The sequence below is a fragment of the Melospiza melodia genome, chromosome 6 (assembly GCF_035770615.1).
Source record: "Melospiza melodia melodia isolate bMelMel2 chromosome 6, bMelMel2.pri, whole genome shotgun sequence".
Lineage (NCBI taxonomy): Eukaryota > Metazoa > Chordata > Aves > Passeriformes > Passerellidae > Melospiza > Melospiza melodia.
The window spans coordinates 1,053,187-1,080,510 of NC_086199.1; the positions used below are offsets into that span (position 1 = coordinate 1,053,187).

At 49.0% G+C, this 27,324-nt stretch overlaps 1 protein-coding gene across 4 annotated transcripts in view; it reads left to right on the plus strand.

The window, feature by feature from the left end:
- Positions 1-27,324, plus strand: part of FANCM (FA complementation group M) — a 60,826-nt gene that overhangs the window by 21,166 nt on the left and 12,336 nt on the right. For 2 of the 4 annotated variants that reach the window (XM_063159563.1, XM_063159565.1), the window contains exons 5-13: positions 1,715-1,846; positions 2,659-2,791; positions 3,442-3,570; positions 4,016-4,117; positions 5,477-5,664; positions 6,958-7,164; positions 12,171-12,405; positions 17,663-17,820; positions 18,731-18,877. In XM_063159563.1, the coding sequence (XP_063015633.1) occupies positions 1,715-1,846; positions 2,659-2,791; positions 3,442-3,570; positions 4,016-4,117; positions 5,477-5,664; positions 6,958-7,164; positions 12,171-12,405; positions 17,663-17,820; positions 18,731-18,877 (1,431 nt within the window). The remainder of the gene's footprint in view (positions 1-1,714; positions 1,847-2,658; positions 2,792-3,441; positions 3,571-4,015; positions 4,118-5,476; positions 5,665-6,957; positions 7,165-12,170; positions 12,406-17,662; positions 17,821-18,730; positions 18,878-27,324) is intronic. The other 2 variants (XM_063159564.1, XM_063159566.1) reach the window with 1 other exon arrangement.

Consider the following 27,324-nt stretch of genomic DNA (forward strand, 5'->3'; position numbering starts at 1 on the left):
TTCAAGAGGAACATTTGTGAAAAGCCTGAATCAGTTTCTGCTACTTGAGATATAGTTTAAGCTTCATCTTCAGCATTTCAAGTGTGCCCATGTCCAACTGTTGGGGGTTTGAGGGGAGGGTAATGAGATATTCCAGTGGTATCCATTCAAATAAAAAGCACTGGGTTCTTCCTTCATGGTCAGCATTTTGGTTTATTTGAACAATGCCTTTTCCTATAAGCTGGCACAGACATCTCTGTCTCTGTCCTTTTAAAGGGACTCATCAGGTACAGCCTGGATTGAAAACCAACAGAACAGTAGAAAACTCTGTGATAAAATACCAAGTTCTGGATTTTAAACCCTTAAAACTAAATTGCATTTTTAATTTTGTTCTCACTTATATGATAAATGAACTCCTTGTGTGTTCAGCCTTCCCAGTGGCTTGGGAGCATCAGCAGCATGTGCATGTTAAGGATATTTGTGCATCAGAACAGCATCTGGGAACCCAGATGGAGCAGTGTCCTGAGTAACAAGTGAGTGTTGTTACTCATGGGTGAACACAGACTGGGTTCTACACGTGGCTCTCTGTACCTGTCAGGGCATTTCCTCCCCAGCAGCTCCACTGCTGGGATCAGTGCTGGGAGCCTGACTTAGGCCTGGCTTTATTGGTTTAGTTGGAAGCTTTTCAGTGGGCTGAAGGGACACTGAAGGGATTAAGCACTTGTTACACTATAGCCCTCTTAGGGCAGGGCAGCTGTGCTGCTGCTGGGGTGCCTGAACACTTGGGAAACACATGAAGTAGCACTGGGAAACTGTGAGCTTTGGAGAAGCCTGTTCTTGTGCACTTTTGGGGCCCTTGGCCAAGGGGGCCAACAGGTTGTAAACAGGGTTTGTGGGACAAATCTGATTACTGCAATTACGGCAGAGTTAGTGCTCAGGCCAAACTAAGTCTGCGGAAAAATCCTGACCACCTAAGGCTGGGAAGCAAAGAGGAAAAACAGGATTAAGATGCATTAGTGCAGGTTATTGTCCTTGCTGCAGCGAGGTGGAAAGCAGGTACATGTGATGTTGGAAAACAAGCTGTGTTTTGGGGTGGGTTCTGCAGGAAATGGGACACGCTGCTGTGCTGTGCCCGTTCCTCTCTGCTCCTGTCTCCAGCTCCCATCCCTTCCACACAGATCCTGCCCAGCCGTTCACCCAGTTTGGTCTCCCAGAGGTGAATCCAGGTGTTCCTGGGACCAAGGTGCCACTGGAGCGTGAGCAGTGAGAGGGACTGCAGCCCCTGTTCCGCACCTGGGGGTCCCTCCCATTCCTGTCCCCCTCTGCTGGCTCAGCCCTTGTTCCATTCCACATCCCAGGGGGAATTTCCCCTCCTCAGTTCCTGGGTGGATCAGGGTTACCCTGGGCCAGGAGGGCGTGGGAAGGGACCCCAAGGATGATGGAGTCCAACTCCTGACCCTGCACAGGACACCCCAACATCCCACCCTGTGCCTGAGAGCCTTGTCCAGGTGCTCTGGCAGGAATTTGGGGAATTAACCTAAAAACACCCTGATTATGGAGGCAGAACACCTGGTACAGTTACACAGCACTCAGAATTCAGCACAGCTCACTCTGAAAAACCCTGTGTCTCAAATAAAACCAATGAGCTCCTCGTGTTCTGTTGTGTAGGATCTACACAAATAAAATCATGTCAAAGGGCTCACACCCCTTCACCTGTGCTGGGTTTTGCTTGCAGGTGCTGGAAGCATTTGCTGGGCGCCTGATTAAGGTGGGAGTTTTATCCAGGAGGGATATTCCCAACCTGACCAAGTACCAGCTCATCCTGGCAAGGGATCAGTACAGGAAGAACCCCTCTGCACAACATGCAGTAAGTTCTTTATTTATTTCATGCTATTAAAGTGGTAAATAAATAGGAATAATCCATCATTACAATATTTCCGGAGACAGTTTAAGTAGATTTCTGTTTTTAGCCGTGGAATAAAATAGAATCACAGCATGGTTTGGGATGGAAGGGATCTTTAAGCTCATTTATGGAATCTATTTATCTATTTTAAGATCATTTATGAAAAATATTCCTAATTGCCCCACATTTCTGGATGCCAGTATAGAAGGGTTAAGGAAAACATCAGGCACTCTATTTAAGTGAAATTGCTTTGAGAGTTTACATTGTAATCACTGACAGCCAAGTTTTCATTTTCCCCTCAAAGGTATATTCCTGGTTTTTGGTAAATCCTTATGGAATGGTCAAATTTTGTAAACTTAAAAAGAAATGCCTAAAAAAGGACTGTGTTCTTCAAAAAGAGCAATGGGAAATCTCCTTCAGTGTAAGCAGGCAATTTTCCTGACTTAATTCCATAGCTAGCCTGGGAGGACGTGCCAGAAATCCCAGATTTTCCCAAATGCTGATGGCTCAGCTGTCAGAGTCTGAGGGTTATTGAGCTAATTTTGGGAGATAATGGAGGTATTTTGGAGAATATTTTGGGGGTGGAAGAGGATTGCCTTCACTGAGCATTGTGCAGTCTGTCCCCTGAGGGCTCTGATGGACAAACTGCTCCTGGACAACCCTTTGGGGTTTGCTCTGCTCCTCAGGTGTCACTCTGGTTTTGGGTAGGAATTGCAGTTGGATTTGTGCTTCTCAGCCACTTCCTAACTCGGTGAAAATCTGCTTTTCTCCCCTAGGGAATCCATCAAGGCATCATTGAAGGAGATTTTGCCCTTTGTATCAGTCTGTACCACGGCTACGAGCTGCTGCTGCAGATGGGAATCCGCTCCTTGTTCATCTACCTGTGGGGAATCATGGATGGATCCAAAGGTGAAATCTCCTCAGAGCATCTTTCCTGTCAGCTCCACCCTTCTTCTTCCATTTACCTTGCTGTATGGCTGGTGTGGCACAAAACACCTTGAGGAATGAGGAGCTGCAGATGGATTTGGTGTCACAGAATCACAGAATGACCAGGTTGGGAGAGACCTTAAAGATCATTCAACAGCTCAGCTCACCCCTGGCACCCAGAGCCACATCCAGGCTTTGTTAAACACACCCAGGGATGGGGACTCCACCACCTCCCCAGGCAGCCATTCCAGAACTTTATCACTCTGTAAAGAACTTTTTCCTGATATCCAGCCTGTATTTCCCTTGGCACAGCTCAGGCTGTGTGCTCTGGGTGTGTCAGTGCCTGCAGAAAGAGCCCAGCCCCAGCTGGGCACAGGCACCTTTCAGGAGCTGTGCAGAGTGATGGGGGCAGCCCTGAGCCTCCTTTTCTCCAGGCCGAGCACCCCCAGCTCCCTCAGGGCTTCCTCACAGGGTTTGTGTTCCCTCTCCAGCCCCGTTGTCCCCTCTGGATGTGCTCAGTGTCCCAGGGTCCTTCCCAAGCTGAGGGGCCAGGGCTGGGCACAGTGAGGTTTGCTAAAGGCAGAGTTTGGGAAAGCAAACAGAATCCTGAGATGTTCCAACTCTCTCCAAAGGATTGTCCCGCACCAAGAGCGAGCTGGGACGCAACCAGGACTTCATGGAGCTCTACCAGCAGCTTCAGGACATGTTCTCAGACACTGCTGTGACTCCTGAGAGTGGAAGTGCTGGCAACAGCTCAACAGGTCAGGATTCCCCTCTCAGGGACAGAATATTCCTGTTTAAAAGTTGTGCTGCCCTGGCTGCTGCTCTTTATTCCAGATTGAATTCCCAATGTTCTGTCTCTCCCTCCCTCTCACTCCTCCCTCGGTGGTTTTACCTTCTTTGAAGAAAGTTTTCTGTCTTTGAAGTTTTTAATTTGCTCTAAAATAAAGGTTAAAGTACAACTGTTTCACTGTACATCTTTTCCAGTGTGACTCTAACAAAAGTAATAGCACTTTCTCAAAAATTTGGTTTAACAAATGTTCTTCTGTCAGCAGTGTATTGTTTTGTTTAGTACCAATATCTAAATATCAATATCAGGATTTGGGTCTGACTCAGATAATTACAGAGGGAGGCTATGAAGTTCACTGAACCTTCCTGCTTGTTGCAGGCTTATTTACATCTTTCATTACTTTATTTCCTTTCCAGCATTGGAAAAGAAAAAGGAATTTGTCTACAGCCATCCAAAATTGAAGAAATTGGAGGAGATTGTAATAGAACACTTCAGATCCTGGAAACAGGGAGGTTCTGGTGAGTACCAACAGCTCAGGAAAATCTGGGAATGGAAACAAGGAATATCCTCCTGATTGATTTCCTCCTTTGTGCTGCCTTATTGCTTTGATTGTTTGTGCATCTTCCCCTCTAGAAAACTTTACCACAAGATTTCTATAAGATAAAATTTCCTATAAATTCTCATTATTGATTTGCTATAAACTGCTCTAACAGCTGAGTAAAACAGGGATAGGGAACTCATTCCTGGGGCTACCACCTTTCCTGCTGGTCCTGTCCCAGTTTGTCCTGGCAGCCCCCCTCAGTTCCTGCTGCAGAGTTCCATGAACTCATTTAAGGGCCTCAAGTGTGAAAATTCTGGTATCCAGCCTGAGGATAAGCAATCTGAGGTATCAATTTGAAGTTCAGACCCTTCAGTTACATTCACCTGTCTCTCTCTCTCTCTTCTTTTTCATCCTGATGAAGACATCACCCAGATCTCTTTGGTTTTGAGATGTTTCAGCTTCTTGATTCCAGCCTTTGGAATATTACATGAGTAATAATAACATTTGTTTTGCATCTTGTGAACTTTTTATCTTGCCTGTTTGGGTCTTTGTGCTCTGTGGAGTTCTGCTGATTTCTGACCTGCCCTTCCCTCTTTTTTTCTCTCTTGGATGCCCTGCTCTCAGCAAACCTTTGAAATGACTGATATTTTCTACTAGGAACTTTGTTTCCCAGTTCTGTGTTTGTAACTTTAGGATACACCTCAATGCATTTAATGCAGTTCACTCCTTTTTTTCCCTTCCCATTCAGAGTTCTTTCTGTCATCCTGCCTCCCTCCTTTTGCTTCTCCTTTTGAGATGGAAAGGGAGGGAATTCATGCCCAAAGTCATCAGCCATACCTGGAACAGCACCGGCCCCTTCTGTTCCATCCATTCCCCTGGATCCCTGGCAGTGCCCAAGGCCAGGTTGGACACTGGGGCACCCTGGGACAGTGGGAGGTGTCCCTGCCATGGCAGGGGTGGGATGGGATGGGATTTAAGGTCCCTTCCAGCCCAAACCAGTCTGGGATTCTGGGATTATGGCTCTGCTGTCCTGAGAGTGCCGAAATGGAGACACCAGCATCGTGAACTTCACTCCAAAACACTTCCCATCCAACCCCAGCTTTTCAAAGTGACTTTAGTGAGGGTGCCTCAGATAAAGACATTCTCATTCTCCATGAGCATGAGAGCCTGCTTTGATCCAAAGAGGAATTTTAAGGGGGTGGATCATGGAGCATTTTCTGCCTATTTGTTCTTCCCATTGAGTGAGACTGTGAGAGCTGTGAATGTGTAACTTGCAGGGGGTGCCTTGTCCTTTTTTACTGATGATTCTATTAAAACCTGCCATTTTCAAACGCAGCAGATGAGGACAGGAGCCAGGGCTCCCCCGGGGACACGAGGGTGATGATCTTCTCCTCGTTCCGGGACAGCGTGCAGGAGATCGCCGAGATGCTGGCGCGGCTCAGCCCGGCCGTGCGCGCCATGACCTTCGTGGGACACTCCTCGGGCAAGAGCACCAAGGGCTTCACCCAGAAGGAGCAGCTGGAGGTGAGGAGAGGGGAGGCTGGGACTAGGAATTGGTGATAATTAGTGATCCACATTAATTGTGTGAATAACCCCAGGAGTATGGACTGTGTGGCAGTGGCTGAGCTGTGAGTGCTGTTGGTAAATCACTGGTGGAGTCCAGTGGTTTCCAGAGGGTCCAAAATTATGCTCACTGAACAAAATAGACCAATAATTTATATATTTATATTATATATAAATAGAATTATTATAATTTATATTCTTTATATTATATTAACGACTGCTAAATTAAAATGCCAAAAATCTGGGGAAATATGCGAATACGTGCTGTGGGAATTTTATTTTTCTTCCAGGTAGGACAGATAAGATCTAGCATTAAATTCTGATCTAGCAAAGCTAAAAAAAGACAACCCCTAAATTTAATTATTAAATTGGGAGGATCAGTTTTACATGGTTGGAGACAGAATAAGATGTGCTTTTTTCCCTTTATTTTAGAGTTAAAGAGCTGAAATGCTGATGCTGGTCACACTGGGGTGGTGTTTGATCGCAAGGTAGCAGCTGGGAAATTTAAAAAGCCAAAATTTGTTGTTTTAGGATTGTCTTGGTTTGAAAGGCCAGGTGTCTGCTAAGGAAGGCAGGAGCCTCCCCTGAAATGGAAAATGCAAACCCCCTCCCTCTGAATTGTTATAATTTTGAAATGAAAGGGTTCTCAGGCAAAGATATGGGAGTAGGAATAACAGTTCTTTATTAGGGAAAAAAAAAAGAGTAAAAAAAAAAGCATAATACAAAAAACCCCCCGCCAGAGTGAGAGCAGTCCCTGCCCCCCTGTGTGCCAGGGGGTGTCCCAGCCCCATGCCATGGGGGCTCAGCCCTCCTGCAGTGCCAGCTGTGGCTCTGCTGCAGCAGGGATCCTGCACAAGGGGGGAGTTTTCCTCTGCAGCTCCAGGGCTGCTGCAGATGGGCCTGGGCTCCCTCTGGCCATGCAGGGCAGCAGAAAGCTGCTCCTCTGGCAGTGCAGGGGGCAAAGGCTGCTGTGCTGTGCCAGGCTCAGATTGGATCCAGGCAGGAATGCTTGGCTCCTCCCCTGGGCGGAGCATCTCCCCATGGGATGGTGGGATTGGATCAGCCCTGCAGGGACACTCAGTGGCCATGGACAGCAGAGATCTGCTGCAGGGAGGGTTGGCTGGGGGAGAGATAAAACTGCCCCATGAACAGAAGATAACTGCACCGGCTCTCACAGATCTTGCAGCCCAGGACAAGGATACAGCTCAGTTTTCCTGGCTGAGCTGCTCAGTCCCGTTCCCGCTGTCCCTGCAGGTGGTGAGGCGATTCCGGGAGGGCGGCTACAACACGCTGGTGTCCACGTGCGTGGGCGAGGAGGGGCTGGACATCGGCGAGGTGGATCTGATCGTGTGCTTCGATGCGCAGCGCAGCCCCGTGCGCCTGGTGCAGCGCATGGGCCGCACCGGCCGCCGCCGCCACGGCCGCATCGTCGTCATCCTGGCCCAGGGCCGTGAGGAGAGGGTGAGCGGGGACGGCAGGGACAGAACACCCGGCTGGGCATGGGCTGTGTGCTGGGAACACCCGGCTGGGCGTGGGCTGTGTGGGGAACACCCGGCTGGGCATGGGCTGTGTGCAGGGAACACCCGGCTGGGCATGGGCTGTGTGCGGGGAACACCCGGCTGGCCGTGGGCTGTGCAAGGAACACCCGGCTGGGCATGGGCTGTGTGCTGGGAACACCCGGCTGGGTGTGGGCTGTGTGCTGGGAACACCCGGCTGGGCATGGGCTGTGTGTGGGGAACACCCGGCTGGGCATGGGCTGTGCAAGGAACACCCGGCTGGGCATGGGCTGTGTGCAGGGAACACCCGGCTGGGCATGGGCTGTGTGCGGGGAACACCCGGCTGGGCATGGGCTGTGTGGGGAACACCCGGCTGGCCGTGGGCTGTGTGCAGGGAACACCCGGCTGGCCGTGGGCTGTGTGCAGGGAACACCCGGCTGGGCATGGGCTGTGTGCAGGGAACACCCGGCTGGGCATGGGCTGTGTGCAGGGAACACCCGGCTGGGCATGGGCTGTGCAGGGAACACCCGGCTGGGCATGGGCTGTGTGGGGGGAACACCCGGCTGGGCATGGGCTGTGTGCAGAACACCCGGCTGGCCATGGGCTGTGTGCAGAACACCCGGCTGGCCATGGGCTGTGTGCAGAAGACACCCGGCTGGGCATGGGCTGTGTGCGGGGAACACCCGGCTGGGCATGGGCTGTGTGCATGGAGCACCCGGCTGGCCGTGGGCTGTGTGCGGGGAACACGCGGCTGGGCATGGGCTGTGTGCAGGGAACACCCGGCTGGGCATGGGCTGTGCAGGGAACACCCGGCTGGGCATGGGCTGTGTGGGGGGAACACCCGGCTGGGCATGGGCTGTGTGGGGGGAACACCCGGCTGGGCATGGGCTGTGTGCGGGGAACACCCGGCTGGCCATGGGCTGTGTGCGGGGAACACCCGGCTGGGCATGGGCTGTGTGGGGGGAACACCCGGCTGGGCATGGGCTGTGTGCGGGGAACACCCGGCTGGCCATGGGCTGTGTGCGGGGAACACCCGGCTGGGTGTGGGCTGTGTGCTGGGAACACCCGGCTGGGCATGGGCTGTGTGCAGGGAACACCCGGCTGGGCATGGGCTGTGTGCAGGGAACACCCAGCTGGGCATGGGCTGTGTGCAGGGAACACCCGGCTGGGCATGGGCTGTGTGCGGGGAACACCCGGCTGGCCATGGGCTGTGTGCATGGAACACCCGGCTGGGCATGGGCTGTGTGCAGGGAACACCCGGCTGGGCATGGGCTGTGCAGGGAACACCTGGCTGGGCATGGGCTCTATGCGGGGAACACCCGGCTGGGCATGGGCTGTGCAGGGAACACCCGGCTGGGCATGGGCTGTGTGCAGAGAACACCCGGCTGGGCATGGGCTGTGCGGGGAACACCCGGCTGGGCATGGGCTCTGTGCAGGGTTAGGGGTGGGAGGCCATGGCGTGGTGTGACCGTGTTCACAGGGGTCCGAGCATGAGGGAAGAGATGAGGATCTGACTCCATGTTTCAGAAGGCTGATTTATTATTTTATGATATATATTATATTAAAACAATACTTAAAGAGTAGAAGAAAGGATTTCATCAGAAGGCTAGCTAAGAATAGCAAAAGAAAGAATGATAACAAAGGTTTGTGTCTCAGCTCTCTGTCTGAGCCAGCTGACTGTGATTGGCCATTAATTAGAAACAACCCCATGAGACCAATCCCAGATGCACCTGTTGCATTCCAAGCAGCAGAAAATCATTGTTTACATTTTGTTCCTGAGGCCTCTCAGCCTCTCAGGAGGAAAAATCCTAAGGAAAGGATTTTTCATAAAAGATGTCTGTGACAGGATGGCACAAGGGGCAGGCAAAGGGCACTGCCCTGCAGGGAAGATGGGGCCGGCCACCAGGGATTCCACAACCCGTGAGGGAACAGGGAAAGGAGAAACCATGAGAATTTGGGATATAAGGGGAAAGGAACTGGGATGGATCATGGTGTTGTGCAAGACTCCATGGGGAAGTCCTTTCTGTCTGCCCAGCTGGGGAAAGCTCTCTGGTAGGTCTGTCCAAGGCAATGCCCTGGGGATTTGCCTGAGGGAGAAGATTCAGAGCATTCCACACTCAGGGAGCATCCCAGCACAAACACCCCAACAACCCCAGCATGGGCACCCCTGGCAGTGCTGTCCAAACCCCCCTGGAGCTCTGGCAGCCTCAGGCTGTGCCCATTCCCTGGGCAGCTTGGGCAGTGCCAGCACCCTCTGGGGAAGAACCTTTCCTGATATCTAGCCTGAGCCTGCCCTGACACAGCTCCAGCCCCTTCCTGGATCCTGTCCCTTCCAGGGAGCAGAGCTCAGAGCTGTCCCTTGGGACAAAGCTGCAGCCCCCAGGGAGTTTCTGCTCAGTCTCCTCATTCACTGTCACAGGAAACTCCAGCACAGAACCCCAGAGTGGTTTGGGTTGGATGGGACTTGAAAGATCCTCCAGTTCTGCCTCCTGCCATGGCAGGGACACCTCCCACTGTCCCAGGGTGCCCCAGTGTCCAGCCTGGCCTTGGGCACTGCCAGGGATCCAGGGGCAGCCACTGGGCTGGCAATCCCAGCCCAGCCAGGAATTCCCAATTCCCAATCTCCCACCCATCCCTGCCCTCTGGCACTGGGAGCCATTCCCTGGCTCCTGTCCCTCCATGCCTTGTCCCCAGTCCCTCTGCAGCTCTCCTGGAGCCCCTTCAGGCCCTGCCAGGGGCTCTGAGCTCTCCCTGGAGCCTTCTCCTCTCCAGGGAACATTCCCAGCTCTCCCTGGAGCCTTCTCCTCTCCAGGTGAGCACCCCCAGCCCTCCCAGCCTGCCATGTCACCAAGTATTAAACTGCAGCTCAGAGATTCCAGGGCTTTCCAAGGATGCAGGGGAAGGTGTGGGGTGGGGGCTGGAGCTGGGGGGGACCCTGGGGGTGCTGCTGGTGGCAGTGGCTGTGCAGGCTGGTGCTTACCGGGCTGGTGACGCCACTGGCACCCGGAGCTGGCTTTAGTGGCCGCGCTCTTGCGTGTGAGGATGAGGAGATCGGCTTAGGTGCAAATCCACTTTGGCTGGGCTCCTGCAGCCCAGCACTCAGGCAGAGCATCATTAATCATCTCTGGGTACAGACTGTCCCTTGGGACATCCATGTTCCCCGGAGATGTGCTGGGAGCTGGGGGATCCCAGCACAGCAGGGCCAGGCTCACCTTGGATGGGACAGGGCAGGCTGGGCACTTCCTGCTGCCATCACCAGTGAGAGGGGATGCAAACCAATACGTTCCAGATCTGTGTGAATCAATTGCAGAGCTTCACGTTTTGGTATTATTTCATTTATTCCAGTCAGTGCTGTAGCTCTGGCTGGGATTTGTGGATGGCAGGGATTTAATTCTGAATGAGACTGCAGAGAATCCTCCCTGGGGGGAAAAAAGTTTCCTCTTTGAAGGGATGAGAGTTAAAAATTATAAACCTGAGTGGAGCTTGTAAATAGATATTTTCTGGTGCTGCTTACGGAGGCTGGTTACTATTGAAAGCTCTGCTCTGTAATGGGATATAAAACAGTCCCTTAAATTCCTTGGGGCTTCACTTAAGTACTTGGATTACTGTGCTGTCCAGATTTTCTCAGACAGAACCTCCCCTCAGGTAGAACAGTCATTGTATATATTTTTTTTTATTTTGAGGTCAGGAAATAAGCTTAATTGCAAACCAGTATTGTCTTGGTGGGTTTGTTTGGTTTTTCTTAAGGGTGTCTTTTGGGGTTGTTGTTGGGGTTTTTAAGTTCAGCAGAACTGGAAAGAGACTCAGTGTGGAGGTTCTTCCCTATCACTTAATTTGCAGCTAAATAATTAATGTCTATGTATTAATTTATGGGAATTTCTTTGAGGGGTTTTGTGTGGTTTTTTCCCTTTGTTTTAGTTTTGGGGTTTTTTTTTTGTTTTTTGTTGTTTGTTTTGCTTGCTTTAATTTTGAGGTCGTTTTTTATCAAACCACTTCAGGTCAATCACAAAGCTTTTTGGAGATGTTTTATTGGGAGAAAGGGGTCAGTGCAGGTCTGGCAGCGTGACGTTGGCAGGAATTTCTGTCAGCTCAGTGTTTATACCGTGGCTCCCACGTGCTCCCAGGGCAGCCTCTCCACGTGGCAGCTGCCTGAGCCCCAGGGCCAGGCTGGGGATGTCCCCTGGAGCTGCTGGGATGGACCCTGGCATGTCCCCTGGAGCTGCTCAGCACAGGGGAAGGAAAAGCCAGTGAAGTCACAACTCTGTGATGCTGCTAATTTTGTTAACACCGCTTTTTTCTGCTATAAGAACACTGGGGTTTGACTGTTCTAGGATTAAAAAGTTATTTTTTTGGAATGCCTGAGGGGTTTATCAATGCTGGCTGTGGGCCTCTTCTAGTTTTATTCAGGGAAATTATTATTTATTTTATTTTATTTATTTTTGCTCCCTGGAATCCTCTCTGTCAGGTGGCAGCTGCCCCCTGGCACTCTCAGGGTCTCAAGGGGCTCAGGGAGGAGCAGAGCACAAAACCTCCTTGGGGGGAGGCACTTGCAGAGGGAGGCCCCAGTTTCTCTCCTCACATTCCCCAGCTTGGCCATGGTTTCTCCATTGCACAATAATATGGGGAGTAATTAAAAGGACTCAGAGCACTCATGACATCAACAAATCATCTTAGGCTTTTTTTTTTTTTTGCTTGAGCTCCTTTCCCTGTTTCTGATGTAATCTAATTTACATCATCCCTGTATCAGTGACAGCTTGTAACTTCCCCCAGGCAAGGGCTGTGCTCCTTTCTCACTCTCCAGTGCTGTGCCTGCTTCTGGTCCATTGAAAACCCCAAACCAAACAAGTCCTTGCTGAGGGAACAGGAAATGAGAAACCCCACGGCCACTGGGGTGTTCTTTTAGTTTTGATTAAATGCTGTGAAAAAACCAATCAATCAGCAGATGAATTATCTATTTACCTTCTCTTTCAGACCTACAACCAAAGCCAGTGTAACAAAAGGAGCATCCACAAAGCCATCTCAGGGAACAAAACCCTTCGTTTCTACCAGCACAGCCCACGGATGGTTCCAGAAGGCATCAATCCCAAAGTGCACAAAATGTTTATCACTGCTGAAAAGCAGGAGCAGAGCACCTCCAGGGTGCTTTCCAAAGAGAGGAGATGCAGTTCCCTGCAGCACAAATCTGCTCTCTCTGCCTGTGTCACTGGTAAGAGGATTATGGTGTTCCCAGCACTTGCAGGGTCACTCTGTGAGCTCAGACACTGCCAGGGCTGCCCCTGGGCACCTCACAGCTCTGCCCTTGCACCTCCTCATCCTGAGCCAGGCCTTGCTTCATCCTCCTCCTCCATGGAGTCACTCCCTGCAAGTCACAAACTCCAGCTGCACACACAGGAGGCAAAGGTTCATCCCAAAATCCCAGAATCCCAGACTGGATTGGGTTGTGGGGACTTTTAATTCCCATTTAGGGCAGGGACACCTTCCCTATCCCAGACTGCTCCAGCCCTGTCCAGCCTGGCCTGGGATGCTCCCAGGGATGGGGCAGCCACAGCTGCTCTGGGCATTGTGGCTTTGTAAATGACAATAAACCAGCAGTGCTTGAAAACTGAAGGATTTTGCTGTGAGGAAAAGGAGAAATCAAGGGTAAGATATTTATAAATTGTGCAGACCCTCTTGGAGGAAAATCAGGAAAATTCTCTTGGAGGCTTTCTAGCTGATGCAGTTCAATGGCATGGGAATGCTCAGGAAACTGAACGCAATCCTAAGAGAGGAAAAAAGTATTTTATAAATACTTGGGAATTTCCCTGCTCTGTCTCTTTGTTAGTGCTTTCTATAAAGACCAACAGCAGCTTCTTGAAAGAAGAAACTCGGAGCCTTGGGGAAGTTCCTATTTCTGATTAAACAGACACAGCTGCTGGAAAACAATCAGAGCCCAACATGGGATGAAAATAATCATTTTGGAGCATTTGTTGGTCTGTCCTAGAAAAGAGAAACGAGCAGGGAGGGCATAAAGGAAATGCTAATGCTGGGAATGCTCCTGCTGTGGGAGCAGCACAGGGGCTGGAATTGCCCTTCTGTGTGAGCTACCTGGGCAGGGCTGGGGCTCTGGCTCCCCAGAGGGACCAGGGCTCAGTAGCCAGAGGGGGTCAGGGTAGAATCCCCAAAGGTTGAGTCCCCAAATGGACCAGGGTTGAGTCCCCAGAGTGACCAGGGCTGAGTCCCCAAATGGACCAGGGTTGAGTCCCCAGAGTGACCAGGGCTGCTTTGCTGAAGTTGGCCAGGCCTGAGTCCCCAGGGTGGCCAGAGCTGAGTAGGCAAAGGTGGGCACGGTTGAGTCCCCAGAGTGACCCAGGCTGAATTGCCAGAAGGTGACCAGGGCTCAGTCCCCACACTGACCAGGGCTGAGTCCCCAAAGTGACCAGGATTTGAGTCCCCATAGGTGGCCAGGGTTGATTTGATGAAGGTGGCCAGGGCTCAGTGCCCAGGGTGGCCAGGGCTCTGTCCCCAAGGTGACCAGGGCTCTGTCCCCCAGGTGACCCAGGCTCTGTCCCCAGGGTGTCCAGGGCTCTGTCCCCATGGTGGCCAGGGCTCAGTCCCCAAGGTGGCCAGGGCTCTGTCCCCAGGGTGGCCAGGGCTCAGTGCCCAGGGTGGCCAGGGCTCAGTCCCCAAGGTGACCAGGGCTCTGTCCCCAAGGTGGCCAGGGCTCTGTCCCCAGGGTGTCCAGGGCTCTGTCCCCATGGTGGCCAGGGCTCAGTCCCCAAGGTGGCCAGGGCTCTGTCCCCAGGGTGGCCAGGGCTCAGTCCCCAAGGTGACCAGGGCTCTGTCCCCAGAGTGTCCAGGGCTCTGTCCCCAGGGTGGCCAGGGCTCTGTCCCCAGGGTGTCCAGGGCTCTGTCCCCATGGTGGCCAGGGCTCAGTCCCCAAGGTGGCCAGGGCTCTGTCCCCAGGGTGACCAGGGCTCTGTGCCCAGGGTGGCCAGGGCTCTGTCCCCAAGGTGACCAGGGCTCTGTCCCCAGGGTGGCCAGGGCTCTGTCCCCAGGGTGGCCAGGGCTCTGTCCCCAGGGTGTCCAGGGCTCAGTGCCCAGGGTGGCCAGGGCTCAGTCCCCAAGGTGACCAGGGCTCTGTCCCCAGGGTGTCCAGGGCTCTGTCCCCAGGGTGTCCAGGGCTCAGTGCCCAGGGTGGCCAGGGCTCAGTCCCCAAGGTGACCAGGGCTCTGTCCCCAGGGTGACCAGGGCTCTGTGCTGCTCCTGCCAGCCAGGGCTGCCCTGTGCAGGTCACTGAGCACCACCCTTGTGTGGAATCCCCCCATTCACTGGGTGAACCAGGGGCTGCTCCTGGTTTTAGTGACCCAAAAGAGGACAGAGAAAGGAGATGACTCTTTTGCATTTTCTTTTCATTTTAGTGCTGTTCCACGATAAAAATGGGTGAAGCTGGCAGCAGTGGGTGAGCTGGGTGTGTTCTTATCTCTGCTCTCACTTTGTTGTTGAGGTCCAGTTCATCCTCAGGTTTCTCCATGACAGAAACTGAGCTGTCATGGGCTGAGTTATCACAGCAATGTCAAACATTCTCCTTGTTTTCTTGTCAAAATCAATACAGTAATGGAATAATTTAGGTTGGAAAACTCTGAGTCCATTGAGTGCAGCCATTCCCCAGCAGTGCCCAGGCCACCAGTGCCCCATGTCCCAAGTGCCACATGCACAGGGCTTTAATCCCTCCAGGGATGGGCAATCCAGCCCTGCCCTGGGCAGGTCCAAGGCCTGACCACCCTTTCCATGAGGAAATTCTGCCCCATGTCCAACCTGAACCTTCCCTGGCACAGCTTGAGGCTGTTTCCTCTTGTCCTGGTACTCATTACCTGCAAAAATACACATTTCCTGTTCTTCTTAATTTGATCCAATTTCTATTCATTTCACACCCCTCTTTCATTTCAAAACCTCCTCCATAACTTTTGTCTGTCAGCTCCAGAAGGATACAATATCTTGTGCTGTCCCACCATTAACCAAGTGTGTCCTGCAGTTTTCAGAGCTCTCCTTGAAAAAGTGCAGCCAAAAATCCCTTTACTTCATAAGCCTCTTATATAACTTCTTGTATTTTAATATTCTTTTTTCTCTCTGATTTTTGGGTTTTGTTTGTTTGGGGTTTTTCTTAAGAGTTTGCTAAAATGAGGAGCATTTTAATATTGTTGTTCCTCAGAGCTGAATCTCATTTCAAGCTACCAGTAATTCCTTTTTCTTTTTGCTTTTGTCCAGATGAAATCTCATTTTCTTTATTCTTCTGCTGGTTCTCCACAATTCTTCTACTCCCTCATTTCAGATGGATCAATTTTGACTCGTCAATAACTGTGGGTTTTGTTTGATTTTACAATTTCATGTTTTTTCTATAATTGCTGGTTTTATCCTAATGATAATTGGTTTGGACTCACTTTTTAAGATTGCCAACACCTGCTTTAGGGTTTAAACACCTGCTCTGTGGGGTTTTCATGCCTTTCCAGTTGCCTGTGGTTAATTCTTTCTCTCTTCCCACTTCAAGAACAGTGAAAATGCATTAGTTCTGGAGAAGAACAAGGAAAATAACGTGGATGATTTGAGTGCTGTGTTTGTGTCTGGTAGGGCCTGGCATCCCTAACTCGGAATGTTCTGGAGGATAATCTCCCGTGGGACAGCAGCAGCTGCTTCCCATGGAGGGGAGAGGCTGTGCCAGGGACTGCAGGACGTGCTGATTGCCAGCCCTGATCCCTGAGCCTCATCAGCCTCCCTGAGGATGGGAATGTTCTCCCTGTGCTCCATTCTCTGATGGCAGCGCTCGTGTTTGTCCAGGTTCCTCTTTTTCTGTGTTTGGGAAATGCTGTGGGCAGCCACAATCCTGCCCAGAGCTCTGGGAATGCTCTGTTCCCAGGCCCTGGCAGCTGCTGCAGGCTCCTTGCCTGGCAGGGTTGCAGCATGGCTCACCTGGGCTGGTATCAGGGGATCATCTTGTCCCTGTCCCAGGCAGCTGGAACAGCACTGAAGTCATTGCTGTTCCCACGTGCCCTGGTGGGGCTGGCTGGAACAGGGACTCAGGAACAGGGAATGGGCACAGCCTGAGGCTGCCAGAGCTCCAGGAGCCTGTGGCCAGCACTGCCAGGGATGCCCAGGGTGGGATTGTTGGGGCTCTGGGACAGGGCTTGGGCTGGGTGGTCTTTGTGGGTCCCTTCCCACCCAGGATATTCCTGATTCTGTGACCCCTGTGGGTCCCTCTGATGAGGCTGCTCTAGAGCAGGGGCTGGATGGAGTTCCAGAATAAAGCAGGGATTCATTCAAAGCATCTCCTCCATGGATCCACCTTGGGCAGCACCAGAGCCCAGCCAGGGCTGCACCCAAGATCAACCAAAATGGCCCCAAAATGCACGGCCGGGCACGGGCTCTGTCCCTGGGATCAGCTCTGCTCCATTTGCACCTTGCAGTTCATTGTCCCATTCCAGCTTTAGCCCAGGCAGTCCCACCCTGCTTGTTTTTCTCTCTCCAGCCCACGGGGTTTGTGCTCCTGGGCTGAGATTTGGGTCATTTGTCCTTGGTGCCCAGCTGGAGCAGGAATTGTTTTGTCTCCCTGCTCTGTGCACAGAGCTCAGAACTGCACCTCATCAGAACCATCCCCTGATATGGAGCCCAGACCCACACACTAAAGCAGCACAGAATGTGAAAATAGAAAAGCTGAACCTGAGGCATCACCTTCCCACTCAACGTTCCCTGATTCCAAATCCTGCTCTGAGAATTGTTCTTATTTCCTTTTCCTTCAGATCTCTTTTTCCTCCCCTGCCAGCTCCTTGGACTGGGTGTTATCTCTTCAGGAAAGTGAGCTCCACACTTGAGTGAGAAATACTCCACAGCAGTGTTGATCTTCTGGGATGTTTTAGTGATGGCCTTAGGAACATCAGAATTGGTTCATTTTTCCAGGTTCTCCTGAACAGGACGTGGGCAGGACTCAGGGTTTGCTCTGTGCAGACACAGCCCCTGACAGCTGGACCTTGACAGGACTGAGAGATCCTGATGCCTCCTCTGTGGCATTAATTCCCAAAAGAGCCTGGACTGCAGATCCACCCCAGATCCTGGCAAATGCCTTCATTGTTTTTCTCCCAGCTTCACACATCTGGCCTGAACGCAATCCCATTCTCAACTCTGATTCTTTGGAATCGCTTCCCAGCCAGGACTGTTGAAGGGCTTTGGCATTATTTGGGAGAGTGATTTATATCTCTCTGTATTTTTATGTGATGCCCTGCCCCAAACCAGCTGTTTAATGATATTTATCCATATAAAACATTAGCACTCTTTGGATACTTGTCTCTGGATTCAGATTCTCTGCATCTGCTCTTGGTTGTGGCTCAGAGAAGATTTTATTTTTTGTGTCTGGTACCACACCGAGTTTTTTCATTCTGTGCATCCCTTTTCCTACAGCAGGTAACATTTTCCTGTTGTTGTTTTTCCCCCCACAGGCCAAAAGCAAACAAACTCCCATGAGAGCTGGTCCTTGTCCCCTGAGGAGTTTGAAATATGGGACAGGCTCTACAGGATTAAGGAAAGTGATGGGATCAAGGAACCAGTATTGCCTCGAGTTCAGTTTGAAACCTTGGAAAACCTGGAGGAAACACCAGTGAGTTCCATGTAATGAGGCCTGAAGGATGCTGGAAATACCAGACTTAACTCTGGATTTGAAGGAAGGCTGTTATAAAAATGCCTTTTTGAGTTTTATGTGTGGGTTTTTGAGGTAAAGAATTTAAAAATTGGATGTTTGAAATGGGTCTTTGAAGTTGGGGCTGTAAGTAAAAAGTTAGGTCTGTAAATTAAGAGTTGGGTCAATAAATTAAAAATATATTAGTTAGTCTTGGTATCCATTAAGTTCTGCTCCTGTTTTTAAGATTTCCATGCAGGATGCTGTATGCACAGAGTGCCAGGATGTTTTGGGATCTTAAACCCATCTCATTCCACCCCCTGCCCTGAGCAGGGACAGCTGGGCACCTTCCCCTAGCCCAGGTTGCTCCTGATGGTTTTATTTCAGACCAGATGTTTAAATCCTTGTGTGCATTTCTGTATTTATTGTTGTGAGGGTGTTCACAGGGGTTCTTCTCTTGCTTGGGCAAGAGACAAGCATCTGACTCCATGTTTCAGAAGGCTGATTTATTATTTTATGTTATATATTACATTAAAACTATACTAAAAGAATAGAAGAAAAGGTTTCATCAGAAGGCTAGCTAAACATGGATTCTGAAAGAATGATAACAAAGGTTTGTGGCTCAGGCAGAGAGTCCGAGCCAGCTGACTGTGATTGGCCATCAATTAGAAACAACCACACGAGACCAATCCCAGATGCACCTGTTGCATCCCACAGCAGCAGATAACCATTGTTTACATTTTGTTCCTGAGGCCTCTCAGCTCCTCAGGAGGAAAAATCTTAAGGAAAGGATTTTTCATAAAAGTTGTCTGCTACAATTGTCCCTGACGGCGAGGTTTAGCAAAGAATTCCCTGCTGAAAATGTCCTTTCCCATCCCGATTTCCCCTGCAGAAGGAGGGGGCAGCTCAGGAGCTCTCCCTGTCTGAGTGGAGCGTTTGGCAGAATCAGCCTCTGCCCACATCCCTGGTGGATCACTCGGATCGTTGTCACCTCTTCATCAGGGCCATGGAGATGATGGAGCTGATGAGGCACCAGCAGGTAAGAAACCTGCCCAGGGGCTGAATGCACAGCTGGAATAGTTTAAAAATAATGAAAATTTTAAAAAAACAGTAATTGTGAAACTAATTACGTGTATTTAATCTTGTTTAAAAATGTCTCTCACTGCTGTGCTGTGATTCCTAATCTTTGCCACAGAAACTGTTTAAAAAAAGGATAAAAAAACCACCCTTAAATCAGTCTTTTCTGAATGGATTCCAGTATCAGTGTGTGACAGAATGACATGAAATGCAGGAGCTCCAAATGCCAAGGAGCAAAGCCACCACGAGGGATATCAGAGCTATTCCAGGACTTGGGAAGAGTTTGGCATTGTGTGTACATCAAAAGCTGACAGAAAAGTCATGCAGGAGCCCATGGCCTGTTTTAGGGGATTTATTTTAGGCTTTTTGAGCTTGTTTTTATGAACTGAAAAGCCAATTGTTCCTAAGAATTAAGGGATAAGAGGAGCTAAGCCAAACAAACATGGATGGGAACTGTTTGGGAGATGGGAATTTTGTTTTCTGACAGGGATGGATACAGAAATCCTTCTGGAAGGCACAAGGAAGGGGGTGCAGAGGTGGATGGAGGCTTCAGTGGTTCACCTCCTTATGTTTCCCTCCAGCTGAGCTCCCCAAATGTTGCCTTTCAGCACGTGGAGGTTTTTTAGGTCATCAGAAGCTGTTGCTAAGCTGCCAGAGTTTGCTGAATAATACCAGGGCTAATCAAGGAGGAGAATGGAGACATTGTGGTTGTGCTCCTGGGGTGTGAGAGGGAGGCTGTGATCCGACCTGGCCAGCTCAGAAAAGCTTCTCCATCCCACCAGAGACACTCCTGACTCCTCTGATGTTGGATTTTACCTTTTTCTGACCCAGAGATGGGGCAACTGAGGTGTTTTAAAAACTTTTATTTTATTTTCAGTCTCATCAGAAGAGTGAGACAATACAGATGTTATAATTCATGCTATCACAATTATAAGTCAACTATTTCTTAATTACAATACACTCTAAGTGTTTCTTGGCCTATCAGCTGTAGCTACAGTATATTGTAAATGCCTTAAAGTTAATTGTCTAAAATTACTCTTTGTAGGTCTTACTATAATGCATTTTTCATAGTTCTATTTCTCTAAGGTATTTAGTCTTATTTGTAAGGCCATCCTTTGAAACTTGTTTCTAGTTTAATTTTTTTTTTCAACAGTTTCTGTTTCATTCTATGGTATTTTTAAGCTAGCATTTCTTATTTCAAGGTTTATATACAGATGTACACTGTGTGAGCCTTCTGTCAGGCTTGGAGAATTTTTACAAATCCATTTCCCACACTCTGACAGTCCCTGTCCCCAGCTGGGGCCAAGGACACCCTGCAGGGGGAGAGGGCAGGGATGGGACAGAATTCACAGAATGCCCAGCTTGGGAGAGACCTTCGTGATCATGGAGACCTTCAAGATCCAACCCAGCCCCAGCGCCTCAGCTGAACCCTGGCACCCAGTGCCACATCCAGGGATGGTGACTCCAGCACCTCCCCAGTTCCTGGCAATTCCCAGAACTCCCCCAAACTCCCAGAATCACAGAATGACTGGGTTGGGAGAGATCTTCAAGACCATGGAGTCCAACCCAGCCCCAACAGCCCAACTCAGCCCTGGCACCCAGTGGCACATCCAGGCTTTGTTAAACACACCCAGGGATGGGGACTGCACCACCTCCCTGGGCAGCCATTCCAGAACTTTATCAGCATTTCTGTGAAAAACTTTTCCTGCTATCCAGCCTGTATTTCCCTTGGTGCAGCTTGAGATGTCAGGAGGAGGGAAATGGTTCCAGAATCAGCAGGTGCCCCTGAGCCTCCTTTTGTCTGGGGTGAGCCCCAGCTGGCTTGGCCTCCAGCCTGCTCCATTTGTGCCAGCGGGCAGAGGTGCACGTGTGGAGCTTCCTCGTTCCTCACCTTCCTCCCAGGGTGTCCCTGGTGTGCCCAGGGTGCCCCAGAGCACAGGAGGTCACACAAGGTGACACTCACCCTTTGGAGCCTCCCAGGGAGAAATAAAGCACTGGCAGGGCTGGAGTCAGCACTGACACCGGGGTTTGAAATTAACTCCAGAGCTTCCTGGGCTCCTTCTTACACTGAACCAGCTGGTGCCAGTCCAGGGACACCAAAAGTGTTCCACAAAAGGGGAAGAGGCAGCAGTGTCCTGATCTGATGGGATCTGATGTGATCAGGCTGCTCTGACACTGAGCTCGTGTCTGAGAGGTTCAGTGACGTTCCCTGAAGTCATCCTTGCCTTCCTGGGAGGCACTGACAGTGCTCCCAAGGCTGGGGATGCTCCCACTGGAATCCAGAATGTTCACCTGGAGGAGAGAAAGGTCCTGGGACTCCTCAGAGCCCCTGGCAGGGCCTGAAGGGCTCCAGGAGAGCTGCAGAGGGACTGGGGACAAGGCATGGAGGGACAGGAGCCAGGGAATGGCTCCCAGTGCCAGAGGGCAGGGATGGGTGGGAGATTGGGAATTGGGAATTCCTGGCTGGGCTGGAACTGCCAGAGCAGCTGTGGCTGCCCCTGGATCCCTGGCAGTGCCCGAGGCCAGGCTGGGCACTGGGGCACCCTGGGACAGTGGGAGGTGTCCCTGCCATGGCAGGGGTGGCTCTGGGTGGGATCTGAGATCCTTTCCAACCCTTCCATGATGCTCTTGTGGAAGGGTTTGCATGGATGTGCTGTGCATCAGGTTCCTGCTATAAATATTGCATGGCTAATTGCACCCAGCTGATCTGTGACGTTCATTTACGGTGCTTAATTAACAGAGGGTTTAACACCAATACAGGTCACAGCTCTTTCCTTAAATACCTGAGAGAGGGAACCTCAAAGCACAGTTTTATTGATGATTTTCTTACTGGGAGATGAAACGTAAAATCAGGCCAATCATTATTTTACTGTGAATAATGAAATGATCTGGAAATTTCTGCTCAAGTATTTCTTGGGCAGAATTTCATTCAGAGATTTGTCATGACAAAACAAGCCAGCATAAGAATCATTTGTGTGGTTTTTTGGGTATTTTCTGTTAGAGAAGAAATTCATTGATGTGTGGCTTTCCTTTCCTTGTACTCATTCAGTGATTCAAAAAATTTGTATTTTATATTATTATTTATATTTTGTATAATAGCTTAACAAAGTCAATTTAAAGGTGCTTTTTTTTTTTTTTTAATAGATGAAGTGATAATGATTGGCAAAAACAAAAAAAGTTTTTATATGCTCTTAAAATCTCTTAGAAGAAGAAGTTGGCCCAGTCAAAAGAAAGTAAAAAAGTCAAAGAAGGCCCAGATGTGACCCCTGGAAAAGGCACATCCAGCAAAGCCTTTAATGCCCTGGGGGCTTTATTGCTACAGCAACGCCTGTGGGGCAGATGGGGGATTTACTCCCAGGGGGATCTTTGGTGCAGGATGGGAACAAATCAAGTTGTCCTTCTGCAAAATTATTCCATCTCTTTTAAGCATTTTTTGCAAATTAAATTGTGCTATTTGGAAATAAGGCTGGGCAGCCTTGGAGGGGGATGATATTTGTCCAGGTTTCCCAGGGAGAGGGAAGTGCCAGTGCTTTGTTTTTCCTTAGGAGAGAAGGAGGAATGCTTCATTTTAGTGTCCAGATGGGAGGGTCACTCTGGAGCTTTCCCATTTCCAAGCTGGCAGTGGGAACTCAGAGTTTGCACAAGGAAAACAAAATAAATTCCCAAATCTTTGGGATTGACTCCGTTTTTCACCCTCTGACCCCAGATAACTTGGGAGGGACACATCTCCTAACCCTGGGATGACCCTGGAGTTGCTGGCTCTGGAATTTTATTTAAATTTAATTAAATTTTATTCAAATTTCAGCTCTGGGATTTTATTGAAATTTATTTTATTTAATTTCAGCTGTCATTTGTCATCTGGCTGTGGCTGCCTCAGGGGATCCTCTGCCAGCAGGGAAAACATTCCCAGGACACTCTGCAATCCCAGTGAACCTGAAAAGGCTTCCCAAGCCTTTGGAGTTTTAAATCAGATGTGTCTTGGGGGAAAATTTAGTGTTTTCAGCCACCTGGACTTTTTTTCTCAGGAGACCCTGAATGGAAAGTTAAAAATGGTTCAAATAAGGCCAGTGAATGGTTTTATCTGGGTTTTTTAGGCCCTCATTGCCCATAAATTCTCTCTGATTAAAATCCTCTTCTGAGATGTGTCAAAACCTCTGATTCCAGAGAAGGTGGAAGGGTTTGGACTGGTTTTGGAGGGTGAGGTGCCAGGGAGCCCCAAAATCTCAGCTCTCCAATTCAGGTAGTTCCTTTGAGTTGCTTCTTCTGACCTTGTTGCCAAATTTTCTAAATTCAAGCATTAACTGAGACTAGGGCTGGGTTGTTTAGACCTGGAACTGCAGGTGCTGGGTGCTTTTCCTGGGCTGGGGATGTGCTCCCAGTGAGAGCAGAGGAGTCACAGTGATTTGGGATGGTCCAACCCCAGCCACTCCATGGATCCCTGCCCTCAGCTTCCAGCTCTGCCATGCCAGTGACAAACACAAAGAGAGAGGGGCAGGGCATGTTCTCACTAAATGGGATTGTTAGTATGGAATCCTGGAATGGTTTGCGTTGGAGGGACCCTAAATCCCACCCAGTGCCATGGCAGGGACCCCTCCCACTGTCCCAGGCTGCTCTGCCCTGTCCAGCCTGGCCCTGGGCACTGCCACAGCTTCTCTGGGCACCTCATTTATTTCCTGATGTTCTTGAACATTCACTCTTCAGCCTCTTTACTGATCCCATATTTGCCAGGGCTCACACCCTGAGTTTTGTGACCATCTTTCTTTTTAGGGATCTAAGGCTGTTTTTATTGGGTAGCAGAAAGCAAAACCCAAGAGAATGAGCAGATCCATCAGTAATGTGATGCCATTAAGGAGAGAATTATCTCAGTTTGGTAGGAGGAAATTGGGGTTTCTGTGTCCCTCAGGCTCCTTCCATGACCCAACTAAATAAGTTGTTAAAGATCATCTCCTGTAACACACTTAAACCTCCAAAACCAAGTTTTTGACAGTGCTTCTTGCCCTGCAGTATGTTCTGGACAGGGAGCAGCGCTGGGGCAGGGATGGATTGCAGTTCCTGGAAGGGCTGGTGAGTGAAGGCAGAGCTCGGGAGGGGAGCAGGGCACGCACAGGGCACCAGGGCTGCGGGCAGGGATGGATTGCAGTTCCTGGAGGGGCTGGTGAGTGAAGGCAGAGCTCGGGAGGGGAGCAGGGGACGCACAGGGCACGCACAGGGCACGCACAGGGCACCAGGGCTGCGGGCAGGGCCTGTCAGTGCCCCAGGGCAGCAGTGCTGGGAAACGATGGGAAACGTTCAGAACAAACTCCTGGAGTCACAGGGAGCTTTGGGCTGGAAAGGAGCCTAAAGCTGTTCAGGAGGGGATGTGGAGGGCTGGGAGGGTTTGGGTGAGGAGCAGCTTCTGCCTGGCCAGAGCACACAAAGGGGAATTCTGCAGGGTTTCACTCAGGCCTTACCTGTTAGAAATCCACATTGTAGCTGTCTATGGGTTTGTCCTGAGTTTTCAATCAGCAGCATAACCAGGGTTCCATCAGGCAGAGGAATCTTGTTAGAAAATGTGCATCCAAAGCAGTTCATGATGAGAGAGACGGTAATTGCAATTTTGGTACTTGATGCATTAAATTTATATACAGGGAACCAGAATGAGTATAATTAATATAAACACATCTATTTACATATCAACAATTAATTTTAAAATATATAATATTGATATAACCACATAATATTATAATTTATACTATTAATACTATATATATTATATATAATACTATATAATATTAATATAATCACATATTATTATAATCTATATTATTACAATTCAGTAAAATAAATAATTTGATAGCTTATATAGTATTATAACTATAATATAAAATGATATTATGGTTATTATAATAACTATATAGTTATTGTTATATAGCTATATATATAGCTTTATAACTCTATAGTTATAGTTCTTATAATAATATTATCATTAGTTATAATAATATAATGTAAGATATATTATATAATATATAATATATTATAAACAGCATTATATTATATTATATTATATTATATTATATTATATTATATTATATTATATTATATTATATTATATTATATTATATTATATTATATTATATTATATTATATTATATTATATTATATCATAATATTATATATAATAATATATTATGGTATATAATATATGAAATATTATATTAAGTTATTATTATTGTTATTATTGTTATTATTGTTATTATTGTTATTATTTTATATTTAGTATTAGGATTTACATTTTCTCTTCCTATTCCCTCTGCTAAAGCATATTTTGTTTTTTAAAGGGAATCAGTGAGTGCAGGCAGGCTCATTGATTGAGTACAATAATCCCAGAGCTGTTTTCCTGCTCCTGACCTATTTTCTCAGGAGCTGGTACACCCTGCAGCTCTGGGTTAGAGGGGAGCTGGGCAGGTAATTTAAGGTTCCCCATTTGTGCACGTTGAGGCCAATCCCAGAAGGGCCCTTTCAGTGTCCCAGCACGGGGTGGGCTGGCTGGGACAGGGTGTTTTGTGCAGGAGAAAGTGTTTGGGTGGAAGTGGGGCAGTTACACAAGCCCTGAGCCCAAAGCAGGTCACCCAGCTCTGCCCTCGATGCTAAATTTGGCTCTGGGCTGTCCCTGGCCCAGCAGCACTGCCAGGCTCCAGCAGGGCTGAGCTCCTCTCTCAGCACTCTGGGGTCTGGGGGGACATTCCTGGGAAATTCCTCGCTGATCCTGCTGCCTGTGCTGGGATCCCACAGTCCAGAAAGGTTGGGTGGGAAAGGACCTCAAATCCCATCCCATCCACCCCTGCCATGGCAGGGACACCTCCCACTGTCCCAGGCTGCTCCAACCCCAATGTCCAGCCTGGCCTTGGGCACTGCCAGGGATCCAGGGGCAGCCACAGCTGCTCTGGCAATTCCATTAGTTTGGGATTTCTGGGTTTTAGGGGTTGTATTTGAATGGTTTTGAATCTGTAGGTATTGAGGTTGTATTTGAGTAGGTTTGAATTTGTAGGGTTTGGGCTTGTATTTGAGTGGTTTTGGGTTTTAGGTTTTGGGGGCTGTATTTTGATTGGTTTTGGGGGTTTAGTTTGAGTTTGGGGTTTGTAGGTTTTCGGGGTTGTATTTGAGTGGGTTTGCATTTGTAGGTTTTAGGGGTTGTATTAGAGTAGTTTTGAATTTGTAGCTTTTGAGGGTTGTATTTGGATTGGTTTTGGGGGTTTAGTTTGGGTTTGGGATTTGTAGGTTTAGGGGGTTGTACTTGGATTGGGCTTGGGGATTGTAGTTTCATTGGGGTTTGGAGGTTTTGGGAGTTGTAGTTTGATTGAGTTTGGGTTTGTAGCATTTAGGGGTTGTATTTTGATTGGGTTTGGGAGTTGGAGTTTGGAGGTTTTGAGGCTTGTAGTTTGAGTTTGGGGTTTGTAAGTTTTAGAGTTTGTAGTTTGATTGTGTTTAGGTTTGTAGGTTTTGGGAGTTTTAGTTTGATTTGGCTTGGGTTTGGAGGTATTAGGGGTTGTAGTTTTATTTTGGGTTTGTAGGTTTTGGTGTTGTTTGAGTTTGAGGTTTGTAAGTTTTGGGGTTGTACTTTGGTTGATTCTGGGTTTGTAGGTTTTTGAGTTGTACTTTGGTTAATTCTGGGTTTGTAGGTTTTGGTGGTTGTAGTTTGATTGGGTTTGGGTTTGTAGTTTTTGGTGTTGTTTGAGTTTGAGGTTTGTAGGTTTTGGGGTTGTACTTTGGTTGATTTTGAGGTTTGTAGGTTTTGGGGTTGTACTTTGGTTGATTCTGGGTTTGTAGGTTTTGGGGTTGTACTTTGGTTAATTCTGGGTTTGTAGGTTTTGGGGTTGTACTTTGGTTGATTCTGGGTTTGTAGGTTTTGGGGTTGTACTTTGGTTAATTCTGGGTTTGTAGGTTTTGGGGTTGTACTTTGGTTGATTCTGGGTTTGTAGGTTTTGGGGTTGTACTTTGGTTAATTCTGGGTTTGTAGGTTTTGGGGTTGTACTTTGGTTGATTCTGGGTTTGTAGGTTTTGGGGTTGTACTTTGGTTAATTCTGGGTTTGTAGGTTTTGGGGTTGTACTTTGGTTGATTTTGGGTTGCAGGACAATATTAGACCAAGCCTGATCAGTGCTGCACTCTCAGAACTGTGTGGGGTGAACAGGGACAGCACCTCCTCCTGTTTCACTCATGTTCAGTGGTTTGGCAGCTAATTAATCCTTAATCCATTTAATTTCTGTCGTGTTTGTGTAACACTGAAGTGCTTGAATAGAGCCCTTGTGCAGGGGGCAGCTGCTCCTGAGATAAGCCCCAACAGACCCTTATCAGCCCCGTTATTGTCACTGCAGTGCTCCTCTGCTCAGGTGACACCTGGGCACTGAACTGGAACCAGGGCTGCTGTTCCT